The 15,090-nt window shown below is 58.2% G+C and overlaps 1 protein-coding gene across 3 annotated transcripts; it reads left to right on the top strand.

Moving 5' to 3' along the window:
• The first annotated feature begins 4,215 nt into the window (after positions 1-4,215).
• On the top strand, positions 4,216-14,978 carry Cabp7 (calcium binding protein 7). 3 transcript variants are annotated; one of them, XM_004843413.4, is made up of 6 exons: positions 4,219-4,422; positions 11,217-11,360; positions 12,855-12,967; positions 13,290-13,443; positions 13,673-13,776; positions 14,450-14,978. In XM_004843413.4, the coding sequence occupies exons 1-6, from the start codon at positions 4,314-4,316 to the stop codon at positions 14,492-14,494; spliced, it is 669 nt and encodes a 222-aa protein (XP_004843470.2). In that variant the 5' UTR covers positions 4,219-4,313; the 3' UTR covers positions 14,495-14,978. The 3 variants fall into 3 exon arrangements, with proteins under 3 accessions (XP_004843471.2, XP_004843470.2, XP_004843469.1); XM_004843414.4 differs by lacking the exon at positions 13,673-13,776 and having other exon boundaries at positions 4,216-4,422; XM_004843412.4 differs by having other exon boundaries at positions 4,221-4,422; positions 13,673-14,978.
• The last annotated feature ends 112 nt before the right edge of the window (positions 14,979-15,090 follow it).

Consider the following 15,090-nt stretch of genomic DNA (forward strand, 5'->3'; position numbering starts at 1 on the left):
CTGTCCCTGGACACTCCCTCCTCACCACAGATACTCTCCACCTCCCTCCACGAGCTCAGGCAGGGTTATGGTCAGCGGTCCGGTCATGACCTTGAACTTGGTGCTTACCCTCTCTCTACTTTGATTTCCTCCTCCTGACAATGAGTTCATTGACTGCTGTGGCAGGCTCTCCCTGGCCCTCCACCATTTCACCCTACACAGCTGGGCCCTGGAGCTCTCCCTGGTGCTGAATGAGGATGGCAAGAGGATGCTGGTGACAGAGGCGAGGTCTAGAAGACAATTATGCTGATCTTGAGAAGAGAGGGCTCCAGTGTTCAGAGGCAAAGACCTTGGTCTTGGGGAGGAAAGGGGTCTGGCCTCTAGACATGATGACCCCCAACTTCTCCTCCCTCACCTCCCTGACACTTGGGGAAACTCCCAGCTCTCCTAGTGTCTCCAACTTCCTGAGCTAAGGATCAGTGGACAAGTCCATGGAGAGGCCTTTGGGGAAGCCCTGAGGCCCCTACATCTCCGGGTGGGCACCAGTGTGATGGTGGCAGCATCTTCCCCAGAGTGGGGGAGTGACAGACATAATTCACACCTTGTGATCACACCATCTGCTCCCATGATGCATAGAGGAGAGGACAGGGCTGCCAGGCTAAAGGGCTGTTGGGCAAGCAATCATTCATTCATTCTCTCAGTAGACAGATGTTCACCTTCCTGAGCCCAACCCAGCCCTGTGCCATGTATGGGGGACCTAAGAAATGCAGACTCGGATGCTGGCCTCAAGAATATGAGCAATCTCATATTTCTGAGCTTTCCCCCACCCTAGCTTCTCTCCCCTGGAATGCCTCAGACTGTGTAAGAGCCACCCCATTCTATGAACTGAGCAGAATCTTATTGTTCACTCAGTGGGCTAGGTATGCTTCCATTTAACAGGTGAGTAGGCTCAGGCTCAGAGAGTTCACACAGAGCCCAGGCTTCTGCATGCAGAGCTCTGGTTGCTCAGGGCACTGCCTCTCCCACCCTGTCCTCCTGTAAAAGCCGCCCCCCCAACCTTTCAGCAGATAGTGTGAGCTAGACCCTCAGTCATACTGCCCAGACCTGTGCCCTTGTTCTGTGAGCACTAGGCATGAACAACTCCTGACCCTCTGAGTCCTGGCCTGGCATGCAGGGCCTGGCTCCTAGGGCTGTCCAGAGACTCTCAATGTACAGGAGAGGAAGGTAGAGGAAGCCAGCAGTGGTCCCCAGAGGCCACAGAGATCTAGCTGAGCTGCAAGAGCAGGGAGAGATTGGCATGGCCCAGAGCCTGGCCCCTGGAGCCCCTGCCCTGCCTTGGGCTCCAACCCCAGCTCTGCCTGGTAGCACTGTATGACCCAGTCTGGTCCTTTCAGCTCCCTGAGTGGGCATGTCTTTGCCTATGAAGCCTTCTCCATGCAGAGCTCTGACTGCTCAGAGGGTGGGGCATGTGGAGAATCAGCAGGTGGCATGCATGGATTAGGTGCATCTCATGTACCCACCCAGCAGACAGAATGGGTGCAGCTCATGGCACATGGAAGCCTGGTGCTGGCTGGCAACTCACTGGATTGGCAGCCAGTGTCATGGCCTATAGCTCTGCAGTAGGAGAGAGGACAGGGACTGACCTGAGTCACCCGAGGACTTGGGTGACAAAGATGGCCCAAGCAGGGTGGTGTACCTAAGAGCTATAGCCTCCAGTGGACCCTGCTCCTTTACCCTGGAGGAAGCCTGCCCCAGGGAGTGCCCTGGTCACAAAGAAGAAAGCCCCACCCCTTGGTCACAGACCAAGCCCAAGGCCTGGAGGAGGTTTGTGGCTCTGCGGACATCTATGCCTTCTCTTAGCACAGATTCGCAGGGCCTTGCAGTGCTAGGGAGGCTCGCTTGATTTGGGCTTGATTCATTCAGGGACTGTTTCTGCCCCTTCTTCTGAAAATTTTCCATCTGGGCAGTAAGGTCAGGAGCTTCAGGTTACCCAAGGGTAGCTTTCCCTACCCTCAACAGGCAAGTGTCAACACCTCTGACTCCCAGGGAGTCGCTGGGAGCTGGGTTTTCTGCCAGCTCCTCGGCCTGCTCCAGTGTGCTTTCCCTCAACTTGACTTCAAACTGGCTGGCCGAGCTGGGGCACCCACCAAATACCAAGGAGTGAGCTGCTGCTGCGCTTCACACTCTCAATCAATACTCCGTGCTGTGATTATTAATTCATATTCCCAGGGGGGTTTTCATGCTAATAGGAAACTCCCAAGAGATTCAAAGGTTGCTGCCAGGCACCTCTTATAGGTTACATCAGTTCATCCTCATTGTGATCTGGGAAGCAGCATTAACACCCTCAATTTACAGGTGGGGAAACTGAGGCCCTGGGAGGTTAAAGGATGTGACTAAAGTCTCTTAGTAAGGAGGTGGCAAGTGCAGGAGTCTGGAGTCTTCTTGGCTCCAGGTGCTGTGTTCTTTCTTCCTCACATCTCTGCGCCATCAGAAACCCCCGAGGGAGCTCAAAGCATTCTATTGCATTGGTGGATGGTCGGACAGTGGAGCAGGTGGACAAGAGGAGCTTAGAGGTAGGGGCTTTTCCCTGGCCTCTCACACCTCCAGCCTTGGGTCCTAATAGGCAGCCCTGGGGAGACACAGAGCTGGGGTCCTTCCCCCCTGCCCTGCATCCAGTTGTGGATGCCGCCAGGAGCTCCCTTCAGAGCAGCTCCCCAAAAGTGCTGGGGCTCAGATCTCTCAGAGTCCCTCTCCCCAGGCCCCTAGACAGGGCTGTGATTAATCAGTGACAGAAGCAGAAACAAGCAGAAAAATGTAATCAGCTAGGGAAGGGCAGGGCTCGGTAGGGCTGTGGCAATCAGCTTTCCTGCTGGAGCCTTAGGCTGATTGGACCCAAGGAGGCAGGGGGGTGGTTCCAATGGGGGCTCCAGGGATGGGACCCAGAGGCCTGGCTGGCCCAGGCCAGAAGGTCCCTATCCCCCATAAGTGTACATGAACATCTGCACACAGGTGTCCATGCCATGTGCCCGAGGAACTGCACACCTGCTCCCACCTGCCCACAGACTCGTCCCCTCTTCTGCCAGCTCACAGCCTTGGCACACACAGGTGGTCGTACACACTCATGACACTTATCCATGTGCACATGGACTTGAAGTGCACGTACATACACCCAATGGTACATACCCGTCCTCGTGCATAAAAGGTACAGTCACCCACATGCTGTCCCCCCACACTTGCTCTGAGCACACACATTAGGTCTGCCCTGCAGCCACGTGGACTGACAGGCTCAAACCTCAGACCCCACAGTCTCTGGGCCACGTCTCTATCCTCACTGCCCCTGGAGCCACCAGACAGACCCCGGCTCCCCTCTGCAAGCTGAGTCGCCACTGGGAAAGGATGCAGAAGTGGGGCCCCACTGTGGGGGTTGAAGTCAGCTGTTGGTGTCAGCCACAGACCTAGAGCCAGTTCCTGCCTGTTGTCCCTGTCCCATGACCTTGGGCAACGTCCTTCTCTAAACCTCAGTTTCCCCACCTTGAAGCCTCTCCTGGCGCCAGCACCGTGGTACTTCTTGAGGACCCACACGCCCGGGACCAACCTCACCTTTCTGGGTCTCCGGTCCTCAGTTCCCAGCTCTCAGCTCCAGGTTGGAGGGGGAACGTGGGGGCAGCTGGGCCAAAGGGCGCGGTGAAGGAAGGGCTCCACCCCCAAGCCACCCTTACTTTGGTCCTGGTGGCTTCGAACGTGGGGCTGGGGGAGAAGAGAGACCCTGGGGAAAAGGGGAATCGGGGCTGAAGGGGAGCAGGAGCTCCGGCGGGCTTGGGGCGGCAGCTCAGGGGCCGGCGGCGGGAAGGGGGGGCGCGGAGGGGGCGGGCGGGCGGCCGGCCGGCGGGCGGGGGAGGCGGGGAGCGCAGCGAGCGCGGCACAGAGCGAGCAGCCAGCAGGAGAGGTGGTAGAGCCTGAGCCGCTGGCCGGGCGGCCGCGCCGGCGAGCACACGAGCGGACAAGCGGGCGGCGAGCAGCGCGGAGCGCGCGGGGCACAGAAGAGCGGGCGCGGCGGGCGCAGCGCACGGCGAGCGGAGAGGAGAGGCCCGAGCGGCGCCGCCCCCGCCGCCCCTGCGGGGCCCCAGCCGGGAGCCCAACGAAGGAGGGGGCGGCATGGCCGGGCGGCCCAGGGCGCGGGGGCGCTAGGCCCCCACAAGGGGCGCCCCCTGCTTCGCCGCCGCCGCCCTCCGCATCCGCACGCCCCGCCCGCTCCCGCCGCCCCCGGGGCCGCCGCCGCCGGCCGATGAGCCCCGGCCTCAAAGTTTGCGGCGGGCGGGCGCGGAACCTCCAAGATGCCGTTCCACCCGGTGACGGCGGCGTTGATGTACCGGGGCATCTACACCGTGCCCAACCTGCTGTCGGAGCAGCGCCCGGTGGACATTCCTGAGGACGAGCTGGAGGGTGAGTGCCCGCCGGGACCCCTGCCCGCCGGCCCTCCTACCTGTGCGCCCAGGTGAAGCGCGGGCCAGGGGCGCGGGGGGCGGGGGGCTCTCCGCAGGTGCCGGCAGCCAGGTGGGCGGCTCCAGAGAGCAGCCGTGCGGGCGGCCAGACCCGTGGTGGGGGTCGCCGAGAAGGAGGGGCGGCCCACCCCCTCCCGCGTGGACCCTGCGCTGCGGAAACTTGCCGGGCCCCGCAGCGGGGTCACGGGGCCGCGCAGCCCGCGGTGACGGTGCAGCAACGCGGCCGGCTGGGCTGGGGGTCCGAGCTGCGCCCCCAGCGCCGGCCCGGCCGGAGCACCCGCATCCTGGTCCCCTCCGCGGCGCCCGCCCGTGGCTCTGCGCTCGCATTGACATTCCGCTCGTGTACCTTTAAAAATCCAATCTGCTCGGGTAGCAGGAGAAGGGGAGAGGGCGAGCGCCCTGCTCCTGCCCGCTGCGGGCCGTCCCCATCCACTCTGGTGGCCATAGCCCCTTCCCCGCACCCATTCGGGGACCCCCAGCCCAGAGCGCCAGGAAGGCAGCTTGGGAGGCAGTGGCGACAACAAGTGGCCGGATTGGGCGGCTCAGTCGCGATAGCCAAACCTGGAAGGGAAAAGCACAGAGGCTGGGACCCAAACCTGCCCCCACCCTGTTCTCTCTGGCTCTCTGACGGGAATGGGGGCAGCAGAGAGTTGGCTGGGAGAAAAGAGAACAGGGTGCAGGGTCTGGGGTCCCCAGACTGAGTGTCCTGGAGAACAGTGAGCCCCCTGGGGCCCTGTCAGCTCTTTCCCAGCTGAGCTAGGGGAGGTGCTCTGGATTCCCCTCCCCCCAGACCTCCTGGGGGCCCATATGGAGTGGAGTTGGGGGCTCTCCGGCTGATGGGAGTCGTGGCCTCTTAGGATCTGCTTGTCTGTCGCTCGGGGAGGGACTGAGATCATCCAGAGGATGGGCCTTTCTCTGGGTACCTTGGGCAGAGGGTCTCTGAGATCTGGGAGCTCATCAGGGCCTACTAGGGTGCAGCTGAAGGACCAGTCCAGTTAGAGATAATGGTAGGAGCCCAGGGAAAGCCATGGAGGGAGGTCCTTCCTCATCCCCAAGCCTGGGTAGGGGCAGATCTTGGGGGAATCAGACTGGATCAAGGGAAGATCCAGAGAAAGAAGGCAGCTGCCACCTCACTCACTGCACCACAGGCCAGGAGGCACCTGCTCCTCACCTACTCCTCCGAAAACCTTGCCAGGAGAGCGCGGAGGCCAGGTCTGGCCTCTGATGCCAGCAGGACAAATGGAGATACGCTTGTGCCCCTGACCTGACCTTACCATTCACCCTCAAAGCCCTGGTCCTGCTCTGCCTGGGCCAAAACTCAGGGTGAGGACTCTCTTCCAGGGCCTGGGAAAAGGAGAGGGGAATGTGAGGTGCAGGAGGGCAGGAGGTGGGGCATAGCCCATCTTTTCCCCACTTTCATTCCTTCCTGCTCTGGACCACCCCAAACCTCTTGCCAATTTACTTTTGCAGAAGCTGGTTCCCCTTAGTCACTTGGACAGAGGTCAGCATGTCTCCCCAGACCCCAGACACCTTCCACCTCATTCCCTCGCCTAGTTCCCAGGACCCTAACAATGAGCCTGGAACCCTAGCTCCAAGCCTTGCTGGGTCCCCCTGCTGATCCTCCAGGTCTGGGCTGCATACGGAGAAAAGGGGAACTCTGAGAAGAGGCTGGACTGCAGGGGTGAGGAGGGCACAGGGTGGGCAATGCAGGGACGGGGAGGCTGCGGGCTCCCTTTGGGCGGTCCAGAGGACATGCTGGCAGGAGCCCAGTGATGTTAGTCACCATCACACCAAACACACTCCCTGCTTCTCTCCCGGCCTCCTCTCCTGGGCCAGCAGAGGGGCCTTGGTGCAGGGGGCACCTGAAGGACAGAGCCCTCTCTGGGGACATTGGATGGGTGGCATGGGGCCAGGAGATGCCTGAGTGGCCCCAGCGTATCTACCAGCCTGTGATCTTGTACAGATGAAGGCAAGAAGTTCCCCATGACTGTCCCCCTTCTTGGATGTAGGAACCCCCAAAGCCCTCACAGGTCCTGGGCTCCTTGCAGTGGTCCTTGAGTGCCAGGGCTAGGTGGAGAGTGCCTGTCCCTGATACAGATTCCCCTCTGCTTCTCCAGTGCCCATTAGTGCTCTTGCCCCAGGGCAGTCTGAGTAAGATCTAGGCCCTTTGCTGGGAGAAGACTAGCTGTGGGGGAGCCACGTGTCCAGAAGGAGCTGGGTGGCCTGGGATAAATGCTGCAGATGTGCATGCCTCCTTGTGGCAGAAATCCAGGGAGCAGTCAGTCTGCGTGGTGAGGGGGACTAAGAAAGGAGATGGGGAGTCCAGGGTTAAAATGAGGGTTTCCCAGCCAGATAATGCTGGGTTCAAGTCTTTGCATCCTTGGCTTATGGAGTGACCTTGGGCAATCACTTGCCTCTCTGAACCTGTTTCCCCATCTGTAAAAGTGGGGGTTGGGATTGCCCTACCCAGGGTTGCTGGTGGTAGAGGATATAATGGAAGTACTCAGCACAGGATCTGGCAGTGGGGGATTGGGGGCCCAAGTGTTGGCGGCAGGGAAGATGAAGGTGGGGGACCCCAGAAGGGGTAAAAGCTTGGAGTACATAGGGCTACACAGGGTACATGGGTGGGCTAGGAGGGAAAGCTGGGGGCCAAGGCTGGGTCTAGCAGAGACATCTGAGAACCTGGCTCCTCATGGTCCTGGGGAGCCATGGATGACAATTGGCAGAGTAGGGATGTGGCTAGGTAGAGCTGGCCTGGGGACCACCAGCTCCTGTGAGAAAGAGGCAGGGGCTCTTTCACATTCCCTCTCTCTCACATTCCCTCTGTGTACCCCTTCTCCAATGTGCACCTACAGCAAGGCTTCCAGGAGCACTGAGGTTGTCCTGAGGCATCAGCGGGCTGGAGTGCCGAAGTGGGAATGCGGGTGGCTGCATACCCTCACCCTTTCTGGCCAGAGAGAGAAGAAAGGAGGCAGGCAGACAGATGGCCACCAAGGCAAAGGTCTGGGGCTGACACTTCACCTGGCTAGGCCAGTAGTGGACCTTGGATTGAGAATGGCCAAATGGTGGCCTTCTAGCCAGGGATAGGCTGGGGAGTTCTCTTCCTGACCCTGATACCTGCAGCCTAAGACCAGCAGACACCTCTGCAGATACCAAAAACTCAGGGAGGCTGGAGAGGTGGGGCGCAGGGCCAATGCTGCCGAGAGTGGCTGGCACTGCAGAGAATGGACACTGCCCCTTCCAGTGACCTCCATCCCGTGCTCCCCCAACCCCAGCTCTCTACCAGAATGCTCATGTGTCCTTTGGGGCCTGCTGGGGCTCAGACCCTGCCACAGCTCCACAGTGTGGGCAGGGGACTGAGGGATGAGGTGGCAGGTGGGGTACAATATCAGCCTGGAAACCTGGCGGCCCTGCCAGCCCATTCCCGGGCCAGGCATCTACATGCCAAGATGGAGCACGGCAGGGTTCCTCTGGTCTCACAGGGAGGGAAGGGAGCAAGGCTCTCGGGGAAATGCATCCAGCCACGCTATGCTGATGGCACAGAGTGGCAGACATAACACCACACTTGGGGACCCTCCAGGAGGCGTTAGGAGCCCATGGGGCAGAGTCTCATCCCACTTCACAGTCGGGTACCTGACTCAGAGAGGGATGTGTCTTATTCAGGTCTTTTGGTTGGTGAGCAGCAAAGCCAGGATTCAAGCCCAGGTCTCTGGTCCCAGTTCTGCCAGTGGGCGACCAGCCTGGTGTCCTGACCTCACCCAGTCCTTGCTCTCCTCCCATTTCTGCCATCTGGGACAGTCTGATTTATAGCGTCCATCTCCGAGCCAGGCCTGGCTGAACACTTACATGCTTGATTTTCTTGCTTTATCATCTCAGCAAATCCCATTGTACAGGTGAACAAATTGCTGCCTAAGGTCACCCAACCAAGATGGAGGAGACTAGGATTTGAACCTGGGTCTTTGTGACCAACAGGCAGAGAAGGTGGCACCTGAACTGGGCCTCTGGGCGGAAGGGGATGAGTTGGGGCAGGGCTCCCAGATGGTGGTGTGAATTGGGTGTCCCAGGAAGAGTGGGTGAAGAGACCCGTGGATGGGGAGGTGACAGGCTGTGGCTTTACTTAATGACCCCAAGAGATTAGCCTTGCCTGAGGGATGGCCACAGGGCCTTCACGGCTGCCTTAGAGCCTGTTGTCTGCCCATATACCCCAAGATTTGCCTGCTGTCCTCTATGGTCTTCTCCCTGCCCTGTGCTTTTCCACGGACTTCCAAAGAAGAGAACTGGGATGTAGTTGAGGGAGCCCTGGGCTTTGGTGGCCAGCCCTGGCCCCTGCTAGGAAAGGGGAACAGTCTGTACCCCAGCTCACAGCAAGGGGAGTGGGTGGCTCTCACTCCAGCCCCCACTGTGCTGCAGGGCTTTGCCACCTGACCCTGAGAGCTCCTAAATGGGCCTCTACGGAGGGGGAAACCAAGGACTTGGAGAGCTATGAGTCCTGACCCTAGGACCTCCCCAAACCAGCCCTTCAGCTCCATTTCCCTCTTCTGTGGATGACCCATAGTGTGAATGGGGACCAGGCCACCGCGTGCTGGGATGAGGAGACAGCCTCCTCATCCTCCCCTCCTGCTTCTGGCTGCTGCAGGGTGGAAAGCAAGTGCTTCCTTTGTTTTTGTTTTTTTTTTGGTACTGGGAATCGAACTCTGGACCTTGCGCTTGCGAGGCAGGCGCCAGAACCACTGAGCTAAATCCCCGGCCCTGCAAGTGCTTCCTTTGGCTGGGACTGTTTGGGGCTCAGAGTGATGGCTACACAGTGATGGTGTGAGCTCTGAGTGCTCCAGTGAGTGGGTTCCTCATGTCATTCATTTCTTTCATCATTCAGCAAATGTTTATGCTCAAGTGACAGGCCCTGCTCCAGGTAATGGGAAAACTATGAACAAGACTTACCAAGTCTCTGTTCTCATAGCACTCAGAGTTTACGAGGCAGTGTGGGGGAAAAACAGGTCTGTGGGGACCCAGAGGAAGGCCAAAGTCAGCAGGGGGCAGGCAGAAAGGTCATGCATGGGGAGATGGAGTTGGGAACTGAGAACTGAGGCTGCATCTGAGTTGGCCTTGGGGACCAGAACAGCATTCCAGGCAAAAGCAGCTGCATATTCAGAGGCTGGAAGTGGAGCAGTGCTGGGGCTCACCAAGGCTGAGAGGGCCCCTGGGGCTGAAGTTCCCAGGAGCTGCTGGGCTGCTTGTTACACACCTCTGGTCATGGGGAACTCACTGCTTCCTCAGTGGCCCAGGAAAATGCTGGGTGGGAGTTGGCCTGGATTTCTCAGCATCTGGGGTTTGCAGAAACTCCTGGGCTTGGTCCAGACCTCCCAGCCCAGCTAGTTCCCTGGCCCAAGGGCCACTGGTTGGGGACCAGAGTCTCAGGCCCTGCACCAGATGGGTCCAGGGGCACAGACAGCTCAGGGACAGCCTAGTGTCCTTCTCAGCCTACATGTGAGACTGTGACCTCCAGACCTTGGATGCAGATGGCAGGTGGGGAGAGCCTGATGGGAGATGGGGCCTTAGCTCAGGTCACCTTGGTGTGGGCCATGGTCCCTGGTCTGTGGTTGACTCCTGTTTCCTCCTAAGATAAGAGTGGAGGATCTTGTAAGCAGTTTCAAGACCCACAGACCCCTAGGTCTAGGTCAAGGCCTGGGCCAGCCTGACTAGTAGCATTAGCCCTGACCCCCTCTCAGCCAGGCTGGCTGCCTAGCTTATTTGCACCTGTTTCTGGGGTCCACAGTTTGGGGTATTGCATGTGTCTGTGCACACACACACGCACACGCACGCACACACACACACACACACACACACACGCACTCAAACCCTGTTGAAATCCCCACCAAGGGAGCAGAAGCTAGTGGGCTGAGATCTGTCCCCCAAGAAGGGGCTGCTGTTTGGGGTCAGGATGGGGTTGTGATAAGGGACAGCAACAGAGAAACAAAGGTGGAGCAAAGGTTAAGAGACCAGGACCCCCTCAACAGTTCCTAGCCATCTTTGTCATCTTCACCATTCTACCCATTTTTCTGTAGATATGATTGAGGCAGCCCAAGGATAAACATTGAGTTGCTTGGTCCCAAGGTCCAAGCCAAGTGTGTTGCTCCTCACCTGTGTCACCCAGGTCCTCAGGCCTCAGTCTTCCCCTCCATATAATAAAAAGGTGACCCCTGTATCTGATCTGGGCTGGGCCTGCTGGGGGTCTTCCAGCCCACCTTTACCTTCCCCCAAACTGAGAAGCAGCCTATGATGAGCTGTCAGCCTATTAGCTGAAGCTGCTGCTGCTTCAGGTGGCCACCATTAGTGAATGCTGGCTGGTGTTAGGGAGCTGGGACTTGGGAAGCCCAGTGGGATGGAGATGAGGGGCTAGGGTCTGGGAAGCTGGGACGAGTGGGGGTAGGAAGAACCTCCATCCAGCAGCTGTCATCACCTGGTGAGCCCAGCACCCTCCTTAAACCCACCACACGGGGTGGTTGTGAGCATGCCAGGAGAGGCTGTGGGAGTTTGGCACACTTAGTCACTGCCTCGGGCCAAGTACACCTTTGCATGTGGCCTAGCCTGCCCAGGGTCCTCAGAAAGCAGCAAGAGTGCACCCTGGGATCACCCTGGATCTGCAGCCCCAGGGTTGGACTTTCAGGTACTGGGGGTCTGGGATGGGGCCTGCTGGGGACAAGGCTGAGGGCCCAGCCTGCTCTGTTCCCCCCACAGAAATCCGAGAGGCCTTCAAGGTGTTTGACCGGGATGGCAATGGCTTCATCTCCAAGCAGGAGCTGGGCACAGCCATGCGCTCCCTGGGATACATGCCCAACGAGGTGGAGCTGGAGGTTATCATCCAGCGGCTGGACATGGACGGTGAGTTCCCTGCCTCAGTTTCCTCACCTGTCACTTGGACCCTGGGGTGGGGCAAGGTCTGGGGTCTGAGCTACTGAGGCTGAGCCCACCTTGGGCTTCTTGCTCACCCCACTTCAAGCTGCCTCAAAGCCCGTGTAAGTGTGACCTCATTTCTCAGCCTGGAGAATTGAGGCCAAAGAGAATATGACAGCCCCAGCCAGATGTGGGGGGTCAAAGGGCTGCTCCTTTCACTACAGAGTCTAAAACATACTAAAGTAGGGAAAAACTAGCTGGGGATGGTGGCACATGCCTGTAATCCCTGTACTTGGGAGACTATGGCAGGAAGATCACGAGTTTGAGGCCAACTTGAGTGACATGGCAAGACTGTATCACAAATAAAACAAAACAGAAAGCCAGCTGTGGTGGTGCACACCTGTAATCCTAGCACTCTGAGCAGCTGAGGCAGGAGGGTCACAAGTTCAAGGCTGCCCTCGACAATTTAGCCACTTAGGTAGACCCTGCCTCAAAATTTAAAATAAAAAGTGACACTGGGTATAGTAGTGCACACCTGTAATCCCAGCACTCAAGAGGTTGAGGGAGGAGGACCACTGTGAGTTTAAGATCAGCCTGGGATACATAGTGACACCCTGTCTCAAAAACACCAAAACGGGGGCTGGGGATTTAGCTCAGTGGTTCCACTGCCTGCCCTGCAAGAACAAGGACCCGAGTTTGATCCCCAGTACAAAAAAAACCCCCACCAAAATGATAAAATAATAAAATAATAATAATAATGGCTGGAAATGGCCAGGGATTTAGCTCAGTGGTGCTGCCGTCTGTCTTGCAAGCGCAAGGTCCTGAGTTTGATCCCCGGTACCAAAAAAAAAAAAAAATAATAATAATAATGGCTGGAGAGGTACCTCAGTGCAAAGTCCCTGGGTTCAGTCCCTAGTACTGCAAAATAAATAAGTATAGGAAAGTAGAAAGGATATAATAAATGGTATAAATATTCCAATCCCCATGACCCAAAACAAAATCATTTGGTTATATTTGCCACCTAGCTCTTTATTAAGGAAAAACTGGTAAGGACCAGTGATGCCAAGTCTCCTATGCTTTATCCCACTTGTGGTCTCCTCCCCACCAAGCTAGCGAGTGACTGCTTTGTTTCCTATCTGTATGACAGTGAGGATGTCCAGGCCATATACCCACCCTCATCAGCATCAGGGTGCTGGATAGCCACAGAGGGTTGAGGGAACTGGGAGGGCTTCCCCCATGCTGGCCCCACTGGGGACCCACCTGCTGCTCTCCACCTACACTTTCCCCAGTGGGACCTCATCTAGAGGCTTGTTAGGTGCCCGTGAAATTGACTCGAGGCTCAGGAAGGGGAGCACCTGCCTGAGGTCAGTCATGTAGTAAGCCGAAGATGGGCCAGGACTCCATCTCAGGTCCTCTTGGCCTTGGGCTGCCTTCCCAGGCTGTTTCCTCCTGACCTACTGATTGGACCTGTGCCTACCTTAGGTGACGGCCAGGTGGATTTTGAGGAGTTTGTGACGCTCCTAGGACCCAAGCTTTCCACCTCGGGGATCCCAGAGAAGTTCCATGGTACTGACTTCGACACCGTCTTCTGGAAGGTATGCCTCAGTTGGCAGGGACTCAGGGTTGTGCACACTGTGGAGAGGGATTGTGGCTGCAAATGGCTAAGCTAAGGCCACTGTGTAAAGGGGGTAATCACCCCAGGCTTTTGTTCCCAGATGAATACCTCCTGGGAGGCCGTGGGCTCCCTGGGAGAGCAGCTATTGGTCAGTGACTCCCTGGGGCAATGGAGAGAGTGGTTTCCAGTACTTGAGAATTGGGGGGCCTGCACTGCTGTTTGCATGCATGGCTACAGGGTGATGGGTGTGACTGTGCTAGAGTGGTGGCCAGAAAACTACCCCCTCCCCAACCCCACCCAAGTGCGACATGCAGAAGCTGACAGTGGATGAGCTGAAGCGGCTGCTCTATGACACTTTCTGTGAGCACTTGTCCATGAAGGATATAGAAAATATCATCATGACGGAGGAAGAGAGCCATCTGGGCACAGCTGAGGAGTGCCCCGTGGACGTGGAGAGTAAGTGAATGGCCCCTGGGACCCATGGGTGGGCTCAACTGCTTGAGCAGGGTGACATACCAGGGGTTTGCACAAGGAGGCTGCAGGGTCTCCCATCCGATCCCAGCCTCATGTCCCTGTGTCCCTCATGGGTCGAGCCCACATGCCAAAGTGCTGGCAGCTCCTGATTCCATCGCTTCCCTGTCCTCTTCTCTCTTCATTCCCTGGTGCTCCTGGTGGATGGCCACAGCCTGCTCCAACCAGCAGATCCGCCAGACGTGCGTGCGTAAGAGTCTGATCTGCGCCTTTGCCATCGCCTTCATCATCAGCGTCATGCTCATCGCGGCCAACCAGGTGCTGCGCAGCGGCATGAAATAGGCACTGCTGGGCACTCTGTCTGGTGTATGTGTTGCCCAGGCCGCTCCACACCCACTGCCGCCTGCAGCCCTCCCCCTCTGCTGGCTCATCCACTTGTACTTCAGGGCCTGGATGTCTGGTGACCCCACCTGTCTTGCCCCATGGGCCTTGCATGGAGCTGTGGCCTGGCTGTGGAGGATCTGGTGGTGGCTCCAAGTCAGCCCTTGGCCCCCAACATCTTGCCTGTGCCCCCACCCTGGCCTGTATGTAGCGCTACTCTTCCCACTATCTGGGGACCCCTGGGAAATTGAGGGATTTGTACAGGGACCCCCAAGACCCAGTCCCTGCTGTGGTCCCAAAGGCAGGAAAGGCAACCCCTGTGCAGAGAGGGCAGCCATCGGCCTAGGGCCACAAAGCCAACCCTAGTTCTGGTCTGTGAGGTTTGCCCTGAGCTATGGGCAAGGCAGTGGTAGCAGGGGACCGAAAACCTCCTCTTGGAAAAGGGCACAAGGCTGTGGTCTCCTGGGTTCCTTCCTTTGACCCTCCATAGACCCAAACCCAGCCCTTCCCACCCCACTATGCACCTGCTGGGGTGAAGCCTGCCCATTTCACAGGTGAGAAGCCTGAAGTCCATGGGCCTGAGACCTGACCTCAGGTTTTCCCCCAACAGGGATGTTTAAGAAAGGCAGAAGCTCATGGAGGATGGAGCATCTGAGGTGGTTCTAAGACCTCCAATCTTCTGGGCCCCCCACCATAGGCCCAATGATCAAGGACCATATTACCCCCCAGAACTGTAGTCCAACTGAGGAAGCAGCCTCAAGCCCAAGCAGCCTGTGTGACCTCCCACCAGTCAGGGTGCTCCTCCAGCAGGACCATGGGAGGGCCTCTGGGCCAGGGGGTGGCACAGCCCAGTGCCGTCAGTGCCAGCTCAGAGCCTGCCCTCCTGTTCCCCTCCCACTTATCTGACCTCCAGGCCAGAGACTCAGCTCCTGCTTTGTCCCTCGTGTGCCATCCCCAATGCTTGGAACCAGCTCAGCATGGGGAGGCACAGGGGCTGCGAATTCTGCCAGAACTGGGGTGGCAGGTGGAGTCCTTGGCCTCCTGTCATCAGGCCTGGGCACACCCAGGCGACAGGCACAGCCACACTGGCACACCCTCTGCCCAGCTGGGCTGAGCCTCCACTGGTCCTCAAGGGAGAAGGGCTGCAAGCACCATTACTCTGGAGAAGACCTGGTCCCACCCCTGCCCTCTGCACCCCCTCACCATTGGCTGCAGAATGGAGCTGAGAATGCCGGCAGGGGGCAACACACT

Source organism: Heterocephalus glaber, unplaced genomic scaffold (assembly GCF_053883595.1).
Source record: "Heterocephalus glaber isolate CG9 unplaced genomic scaffold, H.glaber_assembly_v1.0 deba00001687, whole genome shotgun sequence".
NCBI lineage: Eukaryota > Metazoa > Chordata > Mammalia > Rodentia > Bathyergidae > Heterocephalus > Heterocephalus glaber.